Consider the following 24,330-nt stretch of genomic DNA (forward strand, 5'->3'; position numbering starts at 1 on the left):
AATTAAAATAGGGATACAACTTCTTGGATAATACTTGAACAGCTATCCATAGCAATAGGACGTCATATCGGGAGAATTTATGATAACTATGTGGGAAAAATCTGAGTGCTCCAACAAAACAAATCTTCACGTTTGAGTACATATAAGAATGCAGAATCCACAGCAGAGTATGACTCGGTTTGTAATTGGGGCTGGAGTTCAGGCGTCTGCTATCCTGCTGGTCCTGTCAGATGCGCCACAGCAGGGGTTCCTGCTTTGGTTATTGGTTCAGGTTCACCATGTGAAATATAAATGGACAGTACCTGAAGAACCATCACTTAACAGACTCAAATGCACTGTAGGAGTGGTCTGGCCAAGCATTCAACTAAGAAAAAGCTACCCAAGGATGGATGCCTACAAAAACAACAACTGTTTTTAAAACCGAAAGAATACCAGGAGAATATGTGCAAAGCTGCCTGGACGTAACTTCAGTTCTTAACAGTCAGCTGCTATATATCTAATTTTCTCTTACCAACATAGAAAAATTAAGCTTATGGAGATCCAGAGTAGTAGGGTCTCTGCTGTAATTCTAAGAGATGTAAGGATATACATGTGAGTCAAGGATCTCCTGTGATAAACCATGGTATGACTGGGTATATGAGAGAGAATAGTTGTGAGTTTGTTTTTGTTTGCTCCCCTGATGTAAATGGATTCCCAGGACATTTAAGAGACTAGGAAGGAGGTAGATACTTATGTGAAGCTGTGTTATGCACAAAGACAGAGTATGACACAAAAAAGTATACTACCACACATTTTTGGAGCTTGTCTCCCACATTCATGGAAATATGAAGAACAATGATTTGCCTGAGTATGCTGTTAAGGAGAAATTGTAACAAAAGTAATACATGTAGGTGAATTTGGTAAAGTTATCCATCCAGAAGAATATCTTTGCCACAATGCTGGCCTTGCCCCTGGCCCTCTTACTACAGCACATACAGACTTATTTTTCAAAATACTGCATGGATGGTAAATTATACTATAGAGACTTTCATAGGCCTACGTTGCTGCTGAAGACATTGTGGGGAAAGAACAGTGCTAGGCAACACTATTTAAACTGCATGGAGTACTTCTGCAGAAGTCCATATACCACTGAAAAAATTACATGTGAATATATCTTACAACTGCGCAACAATGACTGGATTATAGCAGCGAATTAGAACAGCCTTAAAACATGGACCAACTTTGATTGGTTCAAAGGATTTATGTGTTAAAACAGTTTGACTGGCTGCAGGCAGGAGATCAGAATTCTTTTGGACATCCCACAACTCCACAGAGTAGGCTTTGCAGATCAGAGAGTCAAACCTCTGTCCAGGCAAGAAATGTTGGTGATTTTCTGATTTGCCCCTGGAGAGGGTGTGGGTGGTCTGAACAAAAAGGCAAATTTCTCCTGATTTGCTCTTCAGCAAATTATTCAGCCCAGCACTAGTACACAGGCACCTTCACAAATATATGGTTTTCCTATCCACTGGCCAGAGGTTCTGCAAAGAGGCCACCAGCTGAAAAACAACCTCACTAGGATCCACCTACCACTTAAAGCTCTGTTGCGGTTACTGAGCTATTTTACTATGACCCAGCCGAGTCAGGTATGGCCCTCTCTTATATTTTTCATAGTGACATCTAGTATTAAGCCAGATCCCAACGCTTTTGATGATGCATGAACTGTGAGACAGGAGGGACTGCATTTGTTTAAGATCTGGCGCAGCTAATAATACTGTGTCTTGAATTTAGATGGTATTTAGCTGAGCTATTTAGTTAAAGGCGAAGAATCACAAAATTGGACTGATGCAATGTTAGGTTTCCTCTGTGAGTTTAAGGATCGTTTTCAGTCAAATGACTTTCATCTTATTGTGAGGTTTTGGTACTCTTGAAGCCTGACTATGGAAATTTTATGCCCACGGGAATCTCCTCAGCAACATCATCTCCCATTAGGGGATCATCCACTCTGTAGTTAAACTAATTTTTGGCACCAGAAAATGATTCCATTACCCCTGTGATGAAAGACATGTACTGGCTCCCAGTAAAGGCTTGCTTTACCTACAAAGCCATGCACATGCAGATACCTGAATACAATGCGTTGCACCATCTGATTATAAGGCATCTCTAATAATCTCCGGAACATGCCCTGGAGACATAAAAATTCAAGTCTTCTTCAGCGCTACCCCCTCAAATTTTGAACTGAAAACCTTTTTTTAACTTATATTTAAGGTAGACTTTTGTTTGTGATAATCTTCTCAGCCTCCTTTCTGCCTGATTTTTCTTATTTGTCACTCCTCCACAGATTTTACTGCTAAATATTCTTAGGTTCGCCTTTCTACTTCACTTTCTCCACCACTAGTCGACCTGTTCAGATCTAGCCCCATCTCCCTGGAGTCTCAGTTCTTTCACAAAATCTTCCCTTGAAATGTCTCATCCTGGTTAGTTCATACCTAGCATGTTGTCTACTATACTTCCTAAAACGTTTTGTAAGTGATGCTTATTCACATATTTGTTCACTGTAATGAATGCTGAGAGCTTTTGGTGAAGTGCACTATAGAAAAATGCAAAAATAAAGTACAATAAAATTGGGGCTATCTTTATAGCTGTAGTCATTTGAAGCCATAGTGACAGTATCTACCCTTGTATCAGTGGGTTTATAGAAAATCACAGAGTTAGGGGAGAATGCTTCCTTAGTGTAACTGAATGGAAGTTGGACTCTGCAAGCCTTGTATGCTCATAATGTTTGCCAAACTGATATAAGCTTGTTCAGGGTGGAACTCACCACTAAATGAAACAGCACAAACTAACAATAGCAAGTTTCAGAAGACTAATCATGTCTCCAATACACCAGCATGGATTACGACTCCTTTGCTTTGCTATATTCTTTGATGTTCCAGAATTACTATGGCCAACTGTTATGGAGTCTGCTTGGAAAGTTTATTACTGATTTCTATTTCATGACTTGATTCCAACAGACCTGTGCAACTTCTCACTGAAATGTTTACCTCCGGTAGGAAAAATGTTGGGGGGCCATTAATGGGAGGGACTGAAAGCCTACAACTTTCAATGGGCTCATGCGCATGGTAAATCTATATATATTAACACTAGTTCCCGGTCTCCTACCAGGTTCTCCACTTCATTAACTTGAGTGACAACAATTAAAAGCATAGTGTAATAATGTGTTATAACTGTCATGGCTGCTAGTCCTAGGCATTATATGCCCAATAATGACTGAAGTCAGAGGGGTAAAGTAACCCCCACACAAATCAGGGCATCTAGTGGGTGCACGCTGGCAAGGGAAGCATACTAAACTTGCATTTTACACAAGCTAGTATTTATGTTGCTGTTGTGTGGCCAAACGTGTTACTGGAGACTTGCCTAGCAGCTCAGTGGTGCTTACTCCGTTATAATGGAGAGCTTGGGTCCAAATCTCTGTTATTGTTTTTCAGACTGAGTGATGCTCTTTCTGGTAAACACTAACTCCTTAAGCTAAGGGTTCATACACCATCTTCGTGTTTGAGGACTGGCAACTCTTGCTCAATCGGGAAACCTCCCTTCACAACATGTGCAGATGCTGTGTGTGCCTTACCTAGCCTGCACAGTGCAGCCACTAATGAACGTCGGACCTCTGTCTGACAAGTTAAAACTGCAAGTCGGCTCAGTGTCATTGATCTCATTGTCGATTGCCGAGTTCTGCCATATTTCCGCACTGGTTTGCAGTTGGATCACGCATCATGACTAGGCCTGGGCTAAAATTTCGTTCCGTTCGCGGAAATTGCGATAATTTGACATTTTCGTGTTCCGCGGAAAGCGCGAAAGTGTCAAAATTTCTGCATTCCACAGTTTTGCGATAATTTGGTTCTTGCTCGCGCTGTAAATCAATACATTCTCGCGCGCGCGCGATCGCCTTACCTGAATCCCTGCGTTCGCTGACAAGTTTTCTTGATCCGGTCGCGTTCTCCATGAGATGTTGTATTGTTTTTAGCCATTTGCGCTGTCTCGCGACAGTTTGCGCACGCAGTGACGTCATGCGTCGCGCGATCACGTCTTTCTTCTCGCGATCATGCACCGCGAGACAACTGAAAACAAGATGGCCGCGCCCGCGAGCAACCGCATGGGTAAGTTGGCGAGCCGCAACCATGCAGAAAATCTCGTGAACATGCGGGAAAAAAACTTCTGCATCTTCTCGATATTTCCGCGTGTTTGCGATAATTTTTAACATTTTCGCGATAATTTGCGAAAGTGGATTTCGCAAATTCCGCCTACCTCTAATCATGACTCTATTGTCACCACTCTTTTTGAAACCAATGACTTATCATGTTGTTGTTCTACAGTTTTAGATCTCTGCTGCTTTCACAACCTTGGACATACACTGGTTGGAAATCATGAGCACACAGCTTATGCAAAATCCTCAGAACTGGATCATTTCTTCCTAACCTTCTCCATCTGCATCTATGTACTTTACACTCTGTTATTTCCTAAAGTGTGTTCTTTTTAGAAGGTGATGTCTCAAGTCGTGCAGTCTGTTGGTGAGACTCTTCACAGAAAGATCAGTGCACGGGCCATGCCTGAATTGCATTGCTGATTTTACCCCTGATTTTGGGGCCATATTAATCAAGCAGTTGCTGTCACATGCTTCCAGGCTTTGATGTTCAGAACGCATGCGCTAAATCACAGAATTACTGAGTTAGTACATACACTGTACATACACATGTGCCTTGTTGACACGTCATTTTTATTTCGCCTGCGTTATGCTCGGATGTCAATACTCAAATATACAAAATACATGGCTGTGGGTATCAGCCGCCAAAAGGATGCTTTCTTAGACGAAGACTGCTTCACAGCGGGCATGCAATAAAATGGATGCGGAGAGCACCTAGACCAAGAAAAACATGGGTATTTGTACCTCTAAGCTGACCTTATGTGCACACAACCCTTATTCAGAGAAATTCAGACTTTAATTGGCGCTTTTTGGCGTTCCAGAGAAGGCCGACCTCCAAACTTACAATTTTGTGGGTATTTACATAATCCCTAACAGGCAGGTTTGCACCGGGAAACATCGTTTACAACGCATGCGATACATCACATGCCATTACAACGCAGTCATTACAACGACCATGTTGTTCCATCGCAAACCATTACAACGCAAGTCGTTACAACGCCTTGCTGTAGGGGGCAGAAGGTGTTGGATTTAAAATCCAACACCTTCCCTACTGTTTCACAGGCTGGAGTTGGAATAGTAAATTATACTATTTCAAAATCCAGCGCACCCCCTAGAGCAAGTCGTTGTAACGACTTGCGTTGTAATGGTATGCGATGTAACACCGCGGTTGTTATAATGACCGCGTTCTAATGGCATGCGATGTATCGCGTGCGTTGTAACGTGGCCTATTCGTTTGCACCGTGGAAAAGCTTGCAAATGCATTCTGCATAAAGCAGGAGTAAATGTATTTTCTAGATGTCAATGGAAAGGGATCATCTCTATATTTAATAGGAATGTAAGGGAACGTGTTTTCAAAGGAGAAAAAAATGTAAATGTGCAAAAGCACATTTGCACTACATTACCATATGCCGAAAGTTCCCTTAATGGAAATTCCACATGTGTAAATGATGCATATGGGGGAACTCCTGGAATTCTACAATTTTCATAGATTTCTATGAACACTCAAGAAGTCCTTTATGAGGCATACAAAAGCCAGAGGTTTGCTCCAAATGCAGGATTTATAGTAGGTATGAAAATAGCTCACTTTCCCTCCTCGGTCTTATTGAATCAGGCCCCTCGAGTGCAGAAAGAAATTGCTACAGATGTTAATAAAACAATGATTCCTGAGAGACATGGAGTGAATAAGCCTGTAATAAAAAGTAAAACTGTTTTTGTAAACATACAAGTCATGTAAAATAAATGGATAATATCTTTAAATTCGAATATATAATAGAGTGCAATATATTAATACTGGGCAACAGATGGAAACGAATTGCTAACTGTAGAAAAAGCACACATTTGGAATTAGTATTTAATGTCGAAATGTGAACAAATCTGCCCTTTTGAAAATAATGCTTGCAATCCAAGCAGGTTTATGAAGCAGAACCACAAATGTCACATTGTAAGAGTGTTCAATGTTTTTCTTGTTTTTATTAATTGCATATTGCCACTTCTAAAGGCACACATTCCTGATATTTGAAAAGCAATCTTTCTTCCTGCCTGCATTTTGTAATATGTTAAGTTGTTTTGTGCAATTGATTTTATTGATTTTGAATGCATATATTTTTTAATACTGGGGAGAGCTCAAGTAAAACTGGTACACCATTTTCATTAAACACACAATAGTGTATTCTACCCATACAGTTGTAAAATGAAGTACTAATACTGAAAGTAAAATGAAATTCCTGAATTCTAAAGTTCACTTAGTGAAATAAATATAATAATATCCTGTTCGCTCAAACACCACCATAATATGATGCTTGAGCCAGCACTTAGAAACTACTGGCGTTGTCTTTTGAGTAACATTCTAACATATTTACATCTGATGTGCCATTGAAGAAGGGACCAGGTATTATACAAATAAACGTAGCCCCAAAAGAAACAACCCCCCGCCCCCCAAACTTCATTGCCAGATCCCTCACCATGAGAAAATAAGCTATCACCGATGGGTTTCAGATTACGCTGATCTTTTCCAAGAGGAGGAGTTTGTCTTTCCAGACACGGCAAACCAATGCTTCTCATCTAGACACAACATACCACACTGGGAATCATGTGTTACGCAGGTGCTCCAGCCGACTAGTCTAAACTGCTTATGTCTACTGAGTTTCCAAACACTGGAATCATTTTTAAGAAAGGAAACTTTACTGCCTTTGGAACTCATAACGTCATTTAATTTTTGTTGAACATGCAAATCTAAATTTATAATATTTATATGGCCCATTCCACAAAACCCTCTCCACATCTGCATTTCACTCTGGTGCCCAAAACGCACCATCTGTGTGAACTAAAGCTAATGACTAATCCTGATTAACAGGATCTGACTCTGACAATTTACACCAATAAATGAAAAACATGCAAGTATGTCAGATTAACCATTATGAGTTTATGGAGCTGAAACAGGGGTGCAGAATGTGCTAGAGAGGCCTTTTCACATTTGTATTGTATTGTAACTATATTTATATAGTACTTACTACCCCTGACGAGGCATCCAAGTGTTTTTCAGTGAGTAGCACGCTACTCCGGAACCCAAAAAGGATTAGTGGAGGATTAATATAGGGAAGTATGAGTTAATTTGAGCGGTGGACAGGTGAGTGTGTTAGTTGGATTGAAAAGATAATGGAGGGATAGAAGAGGGAAGAGTCTAGAAAGTGTTTATTCCGGAGATCATAGTAGTAAGATGGGGTTTTAGGTGAGTAAAATGAGAGATGGAGGAGGAAAGAGTCTCTAGAAATGGATTATGGAGATCATAGTAGTAAAATGAGTTTTGGGTTGAGTCAAAGGAGAAGGATACATGAGGGAAGAATTTAGAAAGGGTTGTTTGGAGGATCATAGTAGTAAAATGAGGTTTGGGGTGATCAAAGGAGGGATAGATGAGAGAAGAGTCTAGAAAGGGTTATTTTGGAGATCACAGTCATAGAATGAGATTTGGGATGAGTCAGAGAGTGGAGGTAAAGGATATATTGAAAGAGGTATAGGGCGAAATCAATCAGAACATTTATAGAGCACGCTACTCTCCCATGAGGGTCTCAAGGCGCTAGGAGGGAGGGGGGAAAAGCAGCTACTGATCGAACAGCCAGGTCTTAAGAAGTCTCCTGAAGGTCAGCAGAACCTGGGTCTGTCGCAGGTGGATGGGGGGGGGTGTTCCATGTCTTGGCGGCGAGGTGGGAGAATGATCTGCCATCAGTGGTCGTTCGGCGGATGCGTGGTTTGGTGGCGAGATCAGCAGAGCGAAGCTGGCGGTTCGGGGTGAAGAAGGTGAGTCATTCGTTGAGGTATGCTGGAACGGCATTGTGGAGTGCTTTGTGGGCGTGGGTGAGGAGCTTGAAGGTGATCCTCTTGTTGACCGTGAGCCACTGCAGGTCTCTCAGGTGGGCGGTGATGTGGCTGTGGCGAGGGATTCCGAGGATGAGGCATGCGGAGGCGTTTTGCATGCGTTGGAGTCTTTTCTGGAGTCTGGCCGTGGTTCCCACGTAGAGGGCATTGCCGTAGTCCAGTCTGCTGCTGACGAGGGCTTGGGTGACCGTCCTTCTGGTTTCGGGTGGGGATCCATCGGTAGATCTTGCGGAGCATGCGGAGGGTGTTGAAGCAGGAGGAGGAGACAGCGTTAACTTGCTGGGTCATGGAGAGCATTGAGTCCAGGATGAAACCCAGGTTGCGTGCGTGGTTGGAGGGTGTCGGGGCAGCTCCCAACGTGGCTGGCCACCAGGAATCGTCCCACGCGGAGGGGGTGGAGCCGAGGATGAGGACCTCCGTCTTGTCAGAGTTCAGTTTCAGACGGCTGGTCTTCATCCACTCTGCGACTTCATTCATTCCCTCGTGGAGGTTGGATTTGGCAGTGGCCAGGTTCATGGTGAGGGAGTGGATCAGCTGGATGTCGCCGGCGTACGTGATGATGTTGAGGTGGTGCGCTCGGACGATGTTGGCGAGGGGTGCCATGTAAATGTTGAAAAGGGTCGGGCTGAGGGATGATCCTTGGGGTACGCCGCAGGTGATCGTGGTGGCTTCGGATATGAAAGGGGAGGCGGACTCTCTGGGTTCTGCCCGTGAGGAAGGAGGTGATCCAGTTCAGGGTTTTGTCGCGGATCCCTGCATTGTGGAGGCGTGTGCGTAGGGTGTGGTGGCAGACGGTGTCGAAGGCGGCGGAGAGGTCCAGGAGGATGGGGGCAGCGGTTTTGCCATTGTCCAGCAGAGTCCTGATGTCGTCAGTGGCAGCGATGAGGGCGGTTTTGGTGCTGGGGTTGCTGCGGAAGCCAGACTGGGAGGAGTCCAGGTGTTGCTCTCTTCCAGGAAGTGGGTTAGTTGTGTGTTGACGGTCTTCTCAATGACTTTCGCCAGGAACGGGATCAGAAAGATGGGTCGAAAGTTCTTGAGGTCCTTTGGGTCCGCCTTAGGTTTCTTGAGAAGAGCGTTAATCTCGGCGTGTTTCCAGCTCTCCGGAAAGGTGGCTGTCTCGAAGGAGCTGTTGATGATCTTTCGGAGTTGGGGTGCGATGATAGAGCTTGCTTTGTTGAAGATGTGGTGAGGGCAGGGGTCGGAAGGAGAGCTGGAGTGCATGATTTTGATGGTGTCTTCGTCGTTGACGTGTTTCCAGGAGAGCAGGAGGTCGGTGTTTTTGGTATGTGTTGAGTCGGGGGTGTCGGCGTCTGTCGGGGGTGTCTGGGTGTCGAAGCTGTCGTGGATGTCTGAGATCTTGCGGTGGAAGAAAGTGGCCAGGGAGTTGCAGAGTTCTTGCGATGGCGGGGTGTCGTACGTGCTGGAGCTGGGGGAGGAGAGTTCTTTCACGATGCTGAAGAGCTCTTTGCTGTTGTGTGCGTTGTTGAGGATGCGTTCCTTGAAGGCGGTCCTTTTGGCGGATCGGATGAGTTGGTGGTGCTTGCGTCTGGTGTTCTTGAGGGCTGCGTGGTTGCCTGGTGTCTGGTCTTGGCGCCACTGCTTCTATATTCTTCGGCAGGTTTGTTTGGAGGTCAGTCTGGAGGTCGGTGTTGAACCAGATGGCTCTGGTGTTGGTGCGCCTGTGAGAGGGTTTCCTGATCGGGGTGAGGGTGTTGGCGCAGTCGTCGATCCATTGTCTGAAGTTGAGGGCCGCTGCGTTGGTGTCAGAGGGCTCGGATGGAGGGTCTTGAGCGAGGGTGGTGAAGAGCTGGTCTTCCGTAACTTTGTTCCCGCTGTGGTGTGGGATATGTTGCGGTTGGATGAGCGCAGTGTGTTTCTTGAAGAAGTGGATGCAGTGGTGGTAGGTCCAGTGGAGTTCGGTGGTGTGGCTGAAGGTGACGTGATTGCTGGTGGAGAAGATGGGATCGAGCATGTGTCCGGAGGACTGGGTGGGTGTTGTGACATGCTGTTGGAGTCCGAGGTTGGCTAGGTTGTCGATTAGGGTTGTGGAGTTGCTGTCGTTGGGGTTCTCGAGGTGGAAGTTCAGGTCTCCGAGGAGGATGTAGTCTGTGGATGCGAGGGCGTGCGTGCTGATGAGGTCTGCGATGGAGTCGCTGAACTGAGGTCGGGGTCCCAGGGGTCTGTAGACAAGGGTTCCTCCGAGGGTGGTGTTGTGGTCGACGTGGATATGGAAGTGTAGGTGCTCGGCCATGCTGAGGGAGTCTTCGATGTTGGTCGAAATTCTGATGGTGTTCCTGTGGACGAAGGCGATTCCTCCTCCTGGTTTGGTGTTTCGGTCCCTGCGGGTGATCTTGTAGCCGTCCGGGATGGCTATGGCGATGTCAGGCGCTGAGGAGGCATTCATCCAGGTCTCTGTCAGTAAGGTAACGTCCAGGGATGAGTCGAGGAGGTCCCAGAGTTTGACGGCGTGCTTGTGGATTGAGCGGGTGTTGAGTAGTATGCATCTGAGATTGTTGTGGACTGCTTTGGTGGGATGGGCAGGACATGCCGGTGTGCGCTGGCTGGTGTAGCTGCAGTTTCGGCAGGTGAAGGGTCCGTGGTTGAACTTTGGGGTGGCCTGGAAGCAGGTGAGGGATCGGCCGGCGTTAAGTGCGTGGAGGGTGTTGGCATCGTAGCGGCGTCGGGTGTTGTGGCGCTCGCGGAACATAGGTTAATGCATTGGAGAGAGTCAACGTTTTATTTTTTTACAGTGGTAGTAAAGTAATGCAATTGGTCTCGCCTTTGGGACCTTATATGTATTTAGCTATGCAGCACATTAGCCTGGGTGCAGAAACATCTACTGTTCTTTAACATGGAGGAAAAGTAAGCACCCAACTTCGTGACACGCTGGTATGGGAACACATGGAGAGAAATATTGCCTTACAGCTGGAAATGGTATAGTCCAAAGCTCTGTTTTTAATATAAAAGCAGGGCCTTCGGTGGTTATATCCCTGAAAAATACAAGATTTGAAAAAAATATTATTGTCTACAGGTGCTCGTGGAAGACAATTTCTATGGACTGGAATCTAGAGAATGCTAAAGTGATTGTGGTATTTTACTGACCTCTTCTGGTTGTTTTCTATCAAGAAAGTTAAATAGAGGCTGTTGGCAGAAAAATAAAAAAAATAAAGTCCCTCAGCAGAAAGCAACTCTGGTATTTTACTGACCTCTGCTGGTCGTTTTCTATCAAGACAGTTAAATAGAGGCAGTTGAACAGAAAACAAAGTCCCTAAGCGGAAGCAGACAAGTCCTAGGGCTGTTCTCCAGAGGCCACAAAGTACATACACATATAACTATATACTAAAGTATATATACTAAAGTATATACTACAGCAGTGGTTCTCAAACTGGGGTCCGTGACACATTCCCAGGGGGTCCGCAGGTTGCAGTTTTAAAAGTCCTGCAAAGTTCCTTGTATAATCAGCAGTTTTCAAAGCAACAATAAAAGTTTCAAGACAGTGTATCTGCTGTAGAGAGATGGGAGTTTTTGTCTAGTGGCAGCTTTGACTCCTCTAAGGAAGGGCAGAGGTTTAATATAAAGAAAGTGTACCATGCATTTAAAAAACAATATTTTATGTGCATAGCTCAGTGGGTTACTGCTTTTGTCACAGAGCTTCCGTTACTGTGCAGATCATAAGTTACAATCGTAAACTAGCACAGTGAGCTATGAACTGCCATCAAAGAGCTGCATTCAAACTGCATGTTACAAGTTAGTAAGTTATGTTTTCTCTCAATCTTTCACTATCCTGATGCTACTAATAAAGGTTTATTTGGGTAGAAATAAATTCTTATTATTAATGTCAATGCTGACCACTGTGTTATGTTCTGAATCCTGAGTTTGTGCTTCTCCAGACTAAGCACTATTAGAAATGCCTACCAGTATAGATGACATCTGAATCCGACACCTTGAAGTCCCCTTTGCCTTATGTAACATTTCCTATAAACTGATTTACACATGTATGATTCATTGTCTCTGCCCTACACCAGTATGAGAGATGCTATCAAACAAATACAATACATGTGACAGGGGGGCTATGGAGAGATAAGAGGCACTGTTGGAGGGTGATAGTGAGGGAATCATTGAAGAGCCCCAACAAAGATCTTTGTATACTGGCACACAGCTAGCTCATCAATTACCATGCTAATACAGTTCAATATATAATGACAAATGTATGCGGAATGCACCACTTTTCCCTAATTTTCTTGGGTGGGAGCCTCCCAAAGCTCCCTTTGTAGTGGTCAGGCTCACTCGCTGCACTTGGTGCGCACCGTAAAGGGACTGATCTGACAACATTTGCAAGGGCTGCTTTGGGTTTCCAGAACGGCCCTGGCAGGAGCAGGAGCCTCGTACCGCAAAATAAAAGCAAACATTGAAAAGGTAGTCACCAAGGTGCAGTACCAACCATCCCATTAAAATCTTTAAATTTTTGCACATTTTTTCAATATAAAATAATAAAATCTTTAGCTATTAGAGTATTTGTTCGGTGTGCACTTGTTTGTGTATTTTTCACGAATTAGTGTGTTAATGTTGGAAATGTAAATAGCACAAATTGCTTGGGGGTCCCCGGCTTCCAGTAGTGACTTACTGGGGGTCCTCAGTAGTCAAAAGTTTGGGAACCACTGTACTACAGTATATACAAGAGGTCTCAAATGCTCGACCTAAAAATATATAAGTACATAGAGGGTATACATGTATAAGGAAGATAATATATCAATATTTAAGTTGTATTAAATAAACTCAGACATTCAACTGTTGCTGTACTTTAAGCAAATTTGTATATTTAAAATTTTTCTTTTAAAATAGTTTTGAAATGTTTCAATAGTGAAGCAATTGTAGATAAACTAATTATGATAATATTTACATGTTGTAAAAGATAAATAAAAGGGAGAACCATAAGCATCTAATCAAATAACTTATATGAAAACTATGCAGTGACCTATATACAAGTTAAGCATAGAATAACATATTTATATTTAATATGTACATTTGTTAAGCAGACCTAAAGAATATCTAGAGATTAAAACAAAACACATTATACATATTTCTATCAAGAAATACACATATCTAGATACATACATATAATCAAATTAAATGTTTGAATACACAGAGGTATGATGGACATTTGTGTTTGAGTACGGTTGTTATGAAGGAAAGAGCCAACTCTTGAGTAGTCTTCTGAAGATAGGATAGTTTTCTGTGGATCTTATGTTTGGGGGCAATAAATTCCATAGTTTGGCTGCTTGCACAGAGAGAGATGTGTAATCTATGTTTTTTTTCTTGTATGGTGGGATTTTGAGGGCAGGTGCCAATCTGGAACAGAGGTTCCATTGACAAATGTATTTGGTCATTGTATTCTTGATGAAAAGCTGTCCTGTTCCATGTATTGCTTTGTGGGTGATACAAAGCAGCTTCAAAGTGGATCTTCTGGTAACCGATAACTAATGTAGGGCCCTCAAAGCAGGGGAAATGTGAGCTTGTGACTTTACATATAAGAATAGTCTGGCAGCAGAGTTCTAAAGATGATCCGTGGTAGAGGCTACTGGCGTAATCAAGTTTAGACAGTACAAGAGAGTTAGTGGCGTAGACAGTGTGTGGAAATCCAGGTGGGGGAAGATGTGTAGTAAAGTTTTCATGGTAATGAAGCTTGATCTTACTAATTTGTCCACTAGGGTATTCATTGATAGCTTGGAGTGCATGGTAATTCCAATGTTTCTTACTTCCTTAGATACTTTAGAAGGTGGCCCCAGATTGTCAGGCCAGGCGCAGAGTGGGTCATAATTCTTTCAATCGCCACATGTGAGTATTTCGGTTTTGAAACCACTTAATTTGAGATGGCTCCATGTCATCCACTGATCAACGGCTTTGAGGCAACTGAAGATGTTTGAGTTTCCAATGTCTTTGGGACTTTCCAGTGGCGGAGCATTTGTGTGTCATCTGCATAGTTATAGCATGTGAGCTGAAATTCATTGATCACTGCTGGTAATGACTTGATGTAGATTTTAAAAAGCATGGGGAAGATGATAGAGCCTTGACGGACACCTCCTTTTGTGAAGTTCGGTTTGGATGAGAAAGGTGGAGAATAGATGACATTTGTCCTGTTTTGAAGGTAGGATGTTCCAGTTGAGAGCAGTCCCCTCTATTCCGGTTAAATAGAGCCTTTGTTTTAGAGTGTCATGGTCAACTATGTCGAAGGCAGCAGAGAGGTCCAAGAGAAGTGGTGCAGTGACCGCGTTCCTGTCTACTGCATTTTTAAGGTCATCCCAGATGGCGATGAGGGCAGATTCTGTGCTTCTTCCTTGGCGGAATCTTGTTTGGTAGTCTGAAAGTATGGAGTTCTTTTCAATGAATTGTGACATCTGGTTGAATGCTGCTCTATCAATTTGGCCAGGAAAGGACCATTTGTAATCGGCCTGTAGTTGTCAGTGTTATGTGGGTTCAAGGTTTGTTTTCTTTAATAATGGGCGTATGTATGCTTTTTTTTCAGAAAAGATTCCCGTAGTTAAAGAATTATTGATGATTCTTCTTACTGGCGTGGTAGCCAAGGTAGTTAAAAGAATGCCTTTGAATATTTGTGGTGGACATGGGTCGAAAGGGCGGCCGGCTGGCCAAAAATTCACTTTGTGATATTTGTTTGAAGGAATGCAGAGGCTGTGATAGCTTACTCTAGGAAGTTTTTGGGGGGAATGGGTTGGTGCTGGTGTTTTTCTGTTGTTTTAAATAGGAGTCCAAGTATCTGCATTGGGTGTGCAATGATTTGCCAGTTTGTTAGTGAATTCTTGAGTAATGGGATATGTTCATTCTGAGCACTTAATCTTAATAAATTAGTTGAGAATTTTATAGAATTCTTTATTTGCACATTTAGCATTTTGAATTATGTCTGAATTGTACCTTTTTTTTTTTTTTAGCTTTTTTTAATGTGGACTTGTATAATCTGTTAAGTTTCTGTATGTGATTTGTCTTGACTGCCATTTGCTTTGAGCCATGTGCATTGCAGCTTTCTAATTTGCAGTTTTATCTATTTTAGCCCTGTATTTCTCCAAGGTGCCTGTTTTCCTTTGTCCTGTTTTGTTGTTCTGAGTGGTATTAGGATGACAAAAGTTTTCTGTAGCCACTCATTTAGTTTTTGAACTGAAATCATTGTGTCTAGATCTGCGAGAGATGTAAGTTGTGTTTCTAAGTATTCAAAGTGGAGTTTGTTCCACGATCGATAGGTGGATGCATGTAAGGTGTTTTTAGGTGTGTTGGTTTTATGTTGGAAAGCAAGCAAATGGTGGTCTGGCCATGTGACTGGAGTAATCTTTTGAAAGGGAACCAGTTCTGGATTTGCAAAAATCTAGGATGTGTCCAGTGATATGAGTGGGTTTGCGGACAATCTGATATAGGTTCAGTGTCTAGGCCAGTTTTTGGATGGGACATATTAGGTTGGGGAACACCCATCGCAACGCATGAGTCGCATCGCATGCGTTTACATCGCATGCCGTCACAACGCACGCGACGTTACGCCGCGTGCGTTCACTACGCACGACATTCCATCGCGGGTGCCATTGCATCGCGGGCGCTGTTAGAACGCAGGCGCGGGTACACGGGCGGCAGGGGAGACAACGTTAGAACCAGGTAAGGTCGACGCTGTTTTAGGGTTTAGGGTAGTTGAAGGGTAGTGCAGTGGAGGGGGGGGTTTAGGTTTAAGGGCTTAGGGTTAATTGTTGTATATGGGAGTGTTTTAGGCTTTAGGGTTAGGGCTTTTTGTTAGGAGGTGTATATGCTAGTGTTTTAGGGTTTAGGGTTAGGGCTTAGGGTTAGGAGGCGTATATGCTAGTGTTTTAGGCTTTAGGGTTAGGGCTTAGGGTTTATGTTCGTATATGGTACTGTTTTGCCGTGAGTGTCGGGCATTGTACTGACTTTGGTGGGGCCGTTAGGGAGAATTTTGCGGAGTGCTGGAATGCGTGGTCTTTGTGTGCGTTGTAAATGTCTTTTGCATGCGTGTGAAGGCATCGTGCGATGTGCTGGTTTGCGTGGTGAATGCATGCGATGTACCGGTGTGTGCGATGTAATGAATGCGATGTAGTGGTGTGCGTTGTGTTTGTTTACGTTGGATCGTCATACATCCATTGGGTTTGTCAAACCAAATGTTTAGGTCAGAGTAAATCAGGTTGTATGTTAGTGAATAAGTCGTAGTGATCGAGCATTTATTGGTAGGCAGTTTAGACATTGTGTTTTGGTGGTAGTGTGACTTTGTTTTGTAGAAGAGTGAGCAGTATTTTTTTTTTAACTTGTAGCAGATGTGTCATTAGTGCTGGTATTAGCTGTATGAGGGTAGCAATAGTGTTGTTTTTCTATATCATATTCCTCATCCAGCAGGCTTAAAAGGCATTTTGATGGGTCTGTGTGTGCAGATAGTGGTTGAGTGTGAGTAGGTGAGCTGTGTTGTTTTTGTAGAGTAGCCTTGTTGTGTAATAGACATGGAGATGTGAAGTTGTGAAGAGTGGCATGTTGTTTATTTAGTTTGTGTCTGTTTAGGAAGGAAGGTGTACGAGTTAGGAGTGTTGGTGGAGCATGTGGGCCCAATGCAATGGATAAGAGGCGTTTGAATGAGAGTTGTGTTGGTTTATTTGTGCCATTGTGTGGAAGTTGGGGTAGAAGGGTTTTTGGGTGTGGTTTAAAGGGTTTTGTAGTAGTTGTTGAGACATTGAAATGTGGATAGGGTCAATTTGTAGTAAATGAGTAGAGTGGATTTGCTGAGAGTGTGTTTTTATGTTTGCGGATGTGTTTAGGTGGTTGCTGGCGAATGGCAGAAAAGGTAGCATCTCTGGCCCTAGGCCCAACCAGCCCCGAACAGGCCCAAACAGGCAACTACCCTTGTCCTCTCCGCCCTTACCAGCAATGCCTGGGCTGAGACGCCCTGAGACAAAGTATGCCTGGGAAACTACAGCTTGTGTAGCTATCCATGACTACTCCCGAGAACTTTTCTGAATCTCCAAATTTGAAGAAACTAAGCAAAAAATAGGCTGATCACTAAGATTCATAGACACTTTTTTTAGGTCTCGCTGAGCCCAGCGCATGCGCTGGCTCGGAGAGACATTTTGTTTGTGGGATTTTTAAAGTGCTGCCTTGGCCTAAAGTTTGAGTGCACGCGCGCAGCCGCCAATCACTGCTGTGCGCGCGCACCACTTGCGTGCTTGCCACACAGCGCGTCCCGTCCTCGCTATTACTTTCGTTTTCCAATGCTTGTTACCTCTGCTCCCCTAAACCACCTTTAAGCCCGTTCCACTCTCCTCCGCTTGCTCTTTTTGCACTCCTCAGAGAACAGCTTGCTCTCCTTCACCTTAATTCCACCCTTCCTTCTTTACCTCGACTTTTCTTTCCCGCCACACCTTCAGATTCTGATCTCCTTTTCTGCCTTCACCCTTACTGCATATTTGTATAAATGACCCCCCCTCCCTCTCAGAGGACACCTACCTCGGAGTCTCCGGACTTTGCCAGTGTTCCGAATTGTTTTTTCCTGAAGGTTGAATGCACCATCAAACAGTGAGACAATTAAAAGACAGCTTTAAGATGAGAGGGAAGAAAAGGGAGACGCAAATCCACCGGAAAAGCGTCTCCCTGTTTCAAGGAATCACAAGAGAGGCCACACTTTTAAACAGCTGGCACAATTCAGTGACAACAGTGAGCAGTCCATCGGAGGAGTGCCAGGAGGCAGGCTGGCAAAAACGCTCTCCGTGTCACTTCACTGCAAGATTCAGTTTGATCTCAAAGAGTGGCTGCAAAAATCTGATTTTTGTATTCCACAGCTAGAATTTTTTATTTTTTATTTAAATAAGTACAAAAAAAAAAAAAGTCAGATCAAGGTCCTGGTCTTCGGGTTTTCTTCACCTAATGAGAATTAAAATAAATTACCTCCCCTTTTCTTTCTTATACGCAGATATGCAGTTCAAAAAAGATAACGTAGGTGTGTAAACATTGTATGTCAACTCAGAACAATACCGCTGTAAACGTCAAACCACCAGACAACAGAAAAACACAAACCAATCTAACGTTATACTTTGGCCAACAGAACCACCACAGAAAATGGAGTTCAGATATTTCTTATGACTTTACTTCACCCAAAGTCCGTTAGGAGGAGACTGCACGAGCACCTGTTTTATTTTTGTGTCCAGTTCATTTTTTTCTTTTCTTGGTCTGCCAGTTGTTTTGTGGTGCCACTGGTTAACGTCATTTCGCCAAAATATCAAACCAAAACGCAGCAAAGTCCCCTTTCTAAGAACATATTTTGTGACTCTAAACAACACTTTCTTACAATTATATTTGTGTTTTCAATTTGTTTCCTTCCATTTATACATTATAAAGAATATGGCACTAATGTTTGCTTCACTTAGTCATTGCCCTTCGAGGGTATGTGAGTTGTTGATTCATAGTACCTATCAGCAGTACCCTTGCCCCACTGACTTTGGATAATAAGAGTCGACCCCTGCGCTTTACTGGGACAAGTGCCTACATGGCTCATATGTAGGTGAACACCGCAACAGACGAACAGGAAAACATATATGCACTTTACAGCTAGCCAAATTAAACTGGCTCATGCATGGATCTCACTTTTACTAGACAAAAAAGTATACCTGGAAGACATACAGGCAACAAAGCGGTGGGCAAACTGCGCAATATGGTTCCTAAAATGGGAGGGGGGGCTTCAACAGCCTGGGTCTCCTGTTGTAGCAGTGCTTATAAAGTGATCTACGGCAACAGCCATGGCAATGGAGGGATAAACAAACAGCTATCGAGATCTCTGTTGTGACAACCTAAATACAAAGGTGGATCTGCCAGGTACAAATGCACATCTAATGAAGAAGTTCCTGGATATACTAAGAAACAACAGATAGTTATGGTGCTGTACTAGACCCTAGCCACCCAGAGGGAACACTCCCTGGAGAAAACCCTTGGGCTGAACCTAAACAAACAATAAGTACCGAAGCACACACCAGTAGTCCTTAAAATGATGCTAAATCATGGCAAGTAAAATTAAAAAGTCAAATATAGTCCGTAGTATTTCTTCTTTTATACGTGGTGTTTATTTTCCCGTCTGCCCTTTTGCTTTGCTATGTGTAACAAGACTGGAAAATAAACACCACGTATAAAAGAAGAAGAAATAGCACAGACTACATTTGTCTTTCTAATTTTACTTACCATGATTTAGCATCACTGTATGGACTACTGACGTGTGCTTCGGTACCTATCGATTGTTTAGCTATCGATTTCCAGCTGGCACTCAAACAACTGGCCTTTGAGCAGTCACAAGTGTAAACATACTCGATGTGTAAAGGTCTGCACTTCTCGCAACAGATCCTTAGAAACGGACTGAATCAGGGGCCATATGTACAACCCTAAATTGCGTTTGCAAACGTGCAATCAGCCAGTTTGCGACCGCAATTTAGGGCATGGCCATGTACAAACCTCATTTTGCAAATCAGTAAATGTTACGGATTCCCAAAATGAGGTTTGTGACTCGCTATTAGGAAGGGGCATGCCACGGATGTCCCTTCCTAATAGCGACTGGCATTTGTATGTATGAATGTTTTGTCACCGGAATTGCAGTCGCAAAACAGTCGCAATTTACCACCTACTTCAAGTAGGTGGTAAACCATTTGCAAACGGGAAGGGGTCCTCAGGGGACCCCTTCCCCTTTGTGAATGGGTCAAACTATTTTCCCCAGGGACCACTGCCTGCCCTTACAAAATAAAACTGAAAAGTTTTCCTTTAAGGAAAACGAGACTCATTTAAAAAAAGAAAAAAATTATTTATTTAAAAGCAGGCCACCATCCCTGCGAGTGCTAGCCATTCCTAATGGGGTAGCAAATTGCGCCTGCCTCATTAATATTAATGAGGCAAGCAATTTGCGACCCCATTAGGAATCACAAACAGTGTCTGAGACACTGTTGTACATGACAATTTGCGAGTCGCAAATGTGACAAATTGCGAGTCGAAAATGCAACGCAAATTGCGAGTCGCAAATTGGCAGGTCGTACATCTGGCCCTAAATGTCTTCCAGAGTCCACTTGCGTTGCAGTGAGTTTGCACATGCAAAATAGAACCTAAAAAACACAGAGGTGTTCAAGAGTTGAAATAGCAAAGCAAAGGAACAATCTAACTGTTTAAAAAAGGAGAGTTACATTTAAGTTTGACACCCGTCATAGCGAAAAGTGGGCAGCTGGACATTCAGCAGGGGAGGAGCAAGGTCAACTGATCTGAAAGGCTGAGACAGTCACACTGGTTTAGATCTGTGAACCTATATTTATTTTCAGTTTAGCATCCTTATCAAGAAATAACTCCTGGACGGGCGTGTTCCCTGAAGGAGAGAGCTACTCTTTATCTGTCTGACGAGTCAGGACATGAAATAACAAGCATTTGCAATGCAATAGGTCTCGCATTTGCCAAATTTTGGGCTATTGGCATTGTAAATGACAAACCTTTTATCTATGTGTTTGTTGTGAAAACAGATAAATAAAAGGCAGTGTCATTTACAATGCCAATAGCTTAAAATTTCGCAAATGCGAGACCTATTGCATTGCAAATGCTTGTTTACATTGTTGTGAAGTAGACCTCAGTGTACTTTATCCTGCAGTGTCTCAACAAATCTCCCAACAGAATGGCCAAATTTAGAATTCATAGCTGCAATACAGTGCTCTTGGCTGCCCCTGCAGGTGGTTGCATTATATCAAATGGTGGGCGTGGTGGCCCTGGCCCCACTCATTCTCCATGCCTTCAAGAAACCTTTGATGTTAGCATTCTCAAGGAGGGCTTCCAGTCACTAACCTGGTCAAGGTCCCCAAACTCCTTTCCTAATGGAATAGGCACAACCAAACATTGTGACAGTCATAACTCGATCCAAACCAACACATAAAAATCCACTAAGAGATAAGAAGTATTCTCCCATCAACTCAGAACACAATGGACCATCCATTGCAACTTTGGGTGTAAAGTGTAAGCAGTTTGAAGCGGTTGTAAGGTGACATGTTGGCAATTTATGGAAATACTGATATAAACCAAATATTAAATATTAAAACAGATATATGAATTACATTAAGGTTGTATGGTGACATGTTGGCAATTTAAGAGACTAGTGAAATAAACCAAATATTAAAACAGAAATATGATTTAAGTTAAAAGAAAAACGCTTTAAAGCTCATGTAGGTCACAATACCATGTTCCTTGAATCGCAAATGATATTCGGGTCGCTGCAGCGGACATAGATCTCTGGGGTTCCATTTGGCACTCCAACTGGTGCTCCTAGAATAAAAAACAATCTCATGAAAATTATATTCCCAATGCTACATGTCCCGAATTCACTGTTGGTGCAGACCTTACAGCATTCAGAGGTTAACAATCTGCAGGTGGAGTAGTTAATTATTTACCGTAACATAGGCAAGAACCAAAAAAAGTAAGAGATTCATTACGAAAAACAGATTCCTCATGCAGAACTTGTCTAAGAGACTAGATTTTGAGAACCTAGGTGGGGGTGATGAAGAGATACGGCAAATGAAGGAACAATTATTTATTCTTTTCTTTTTGCAGATGTAAAATGACCACACAGTAGGAAAGCAACACCCCGATTTACAGGAGGTAAGTAACAGGAATCACGCCATAAAAATAAATAAATAAATAAATAAAGTGTTTTATTCTCATCTGTAACTGCTGCCCCTGACTGCCGTATGTCGCTGCTATGGACTGTACGTGTATGACGTTGATATCGGCATAGTAGGGACTGTTAGTCAGTGTGCTTTGTCTTCTCTCGACCACCTATTAATAACGACTTTATCGATATGAGAATATGTACTATTTTTGAAAAGCGAATAACATTGTTCACCAAAAAAAATACATCTTGGGAATGGCAAAATTATGGGATTTCTGGCACTGGCTCCTCCCCCAAAGAGGTTCTTCTCTTGATGGAGACCACCACATCAGTTTGCAAAATGCACTGCCAGTAAAGGAGAAAACATTCAAGACGGCAAATATTCATTTGCAAGTGTGGCAGATAGGAAATCCGCCATCATGGGCATTAATCATGCCCTAAAACAGGAGACTTTCATAGTATATTGCATACCATTAGTGCATAATCTTATTCTCAGGAGGAAGAAAGGTTTTTTAACTACTGTGTTCTCCTGAGAATATCATCTTCCAGTTTCAGTCTGTCAGTCAATATTGGGGAGGGAATAAAAGATTTGTGTTCTGTTCAGTAGTATGTGATGCAATGAAGTATGCTGCTAGCATTCCATCTATCCTTTGAATTATGCTTCTGGGTCATGTTATGTCTTTCTCTGAGCTTTTGATGTGAATGGGCTGGAAGCTTGACTGTAATTCGGTTTATTTCGGTTCAGGATCAGTTTAGGACCATGGTATTGTTCTCATGGACACGTTACTTACCATCTGTAACGCCATATCTGGTAGAGACTATCTATCAGCAGATTCCTTACCTTAGAATTATTCCCAAACGTTAGATTGGATCCAGATATTTTTCGTGAGCAGTACCCCTGCACGCCGGCAGGTGGCATCGTTCGACTCCACGAGGCGTGGTACGCACTGGAAGTGACTTGTGCAGTGCTTATATAGGCGCTATCTGAGCGCACTGATGTCAGTTTCTTTTCGTCACTTTCCACACCAGAAGCGCGGAGCCACGACAAACACGGACCACTGGAGTGTGAAACTAGGTCCCTGAAAAGGGAACAGCTCTGTACCTAAAAATCTGTTTGTCGAGCGGGAACGATGAGTGAGTCGGTAACGAATCTGCGGCCAGATAGAGTCTCTACCAGATAAGGCATTATCGAAGTTAAATATCTTATTCATCTGATAGAGACTTCTAGCCGCAGATTCCTTACCTTTGAATAGATACCAAGCAATATCTCCCTGGAGGTGGATCTGCGAACCTGATTTAGACAAAAAAGTCCTGCAGGACCGAATGGGAAAAGTGCACATCCTGACAAACCCGACTGTCCAGGCAGTAGTGCTTGGTGAACGTGTGCAACGCAGTGTCTTGCAGCCTTTGCTCGGATGCAATGAGCACGCAAGGCCTCCGGGTGTTGCTTCATTGCCAATGCATAGCAGAGCTTAATGCAGAGAACAATCCATTGGGAGCTGGTTTGTTTCACCATGGCGTACTCTTTCTTGGTTCCTATATACCATACAAAGAGTTGATCGTCCACCCGGAATGGTTTTGTGCAGTCAAAGTGGAACAACAATTCTCTTTTTGGGTCCAGCCAGTGGGTTCTCTCCTCTTCACTAGAGGGATGAGGCAGAGCACAAAAGGTAAGCAAGGTGGATTCACTGGCCTACGTGGAATAGGGAGATAATCTTCGGCAAGAAGGATGCTTGAATCTGAAGGACCAGTTTGTCTGGGTAAAAAGAAATGTACAGAGGGTGAGATGGCAGCGCCTGCAGTTCACTGACCCTCCTGGCAGATGTAATTGCCACCAGAAAGGCCATCTTGATGGTGAGGAGCCTAAGATGACATCTATGAAGAGCGCTTAAAGGGTGTGCACATCAGAAAAGTAAGAACCAAATTGAGGTCTCATTGTGGCATAACAAAGGGAACTGAAGGGAACATGTGCTGAGGATCTTTGAGGAACCTATTTACAATAGGGGACTTAAAAAGAAAAGGCTGATATGGCAACTGCAGATATGATAAGATGTCAGACAAATAGCCCTTAAATGTGCCCATGCAGATACCTGCTGGGCCAGTGTAAAAATAAATAAAAACCTGGGAAAGGGATGCAGATAAAGGGTTAACATATTTTTCTGTACACCATGCAGCAATTTTGCTCCAACGGCCTGCATATTCCGTCTTGGTGCAGGGACGCCGAGCTGCCAAAATAACATCGCAGACTTTGGGCAGAAGGTCAAAAGCTGTTGCCGCTCAATCTCCATACATGAAGGTAGAGAATTGAGAGGTTCGGGTGGCAAACCCTTTCCTGCTGCTGCGACAGGAGATCCTCCAGAAGGGGCCGCCAGATCAGAGGACCAATAAATACCAAACTCTCTGAGCCCAGTCCGGAGTCACAAAGATGACTTGGGCCCAGTCGTTCCTGATCTTCTTGAGAACTCTGGGCAGTAGTGTTATTGGCAGAAAGGCGTACAAAAGGCCCGAGCTCCACTCAAGACAAAAAGACCCTCGAAGAGCCGCCTTGGAAACGCTGACATTGAGCGTTCTTGGTGGTAGTAAATAGATCTAACCAAGGCTCTCCCCACTGCTGAAAGAG

The 24,330-nt window shown here is 43.4% G+C and overlaps 1 protein-coding gene across 1 annotated transcript in view; it reads right to left on the reverse strand.

The window, feature by feature from the left end:
• Positions 1-24,330, reverse strand: part of NPHP4 (nephrocystin 4) — a 969,441-nt gene that overhangs the window by 72,700 nt on the left and 872,411 nt on the right. Inside the window, exon 25 of the mRNA XM_085608868.1 lies at positions 21,282-21,367. Within this exon, the coding sequence (XP_085464994.1) occupies positions 21,282-21,367 (86 nt within the window). The remainder of the gene's footprint in view (positions 1-21,281; positions 21,368-24,330) is intronic.

The sequence above is a fragment of the Triturus cristatus genome, chromosome 1_2 (genome assembly GCF_964204655.1).
Source record: "Triturus cristatus chromosome 1_2, aTriCri1.1, whole genome shotgun sequence".
Classification (NCBI taxonomy): Eukaryota; Metazoa; Chordata; class Amphibia; order Caudata; family Salamandridae; genus Triturus; species Triturus cristatus.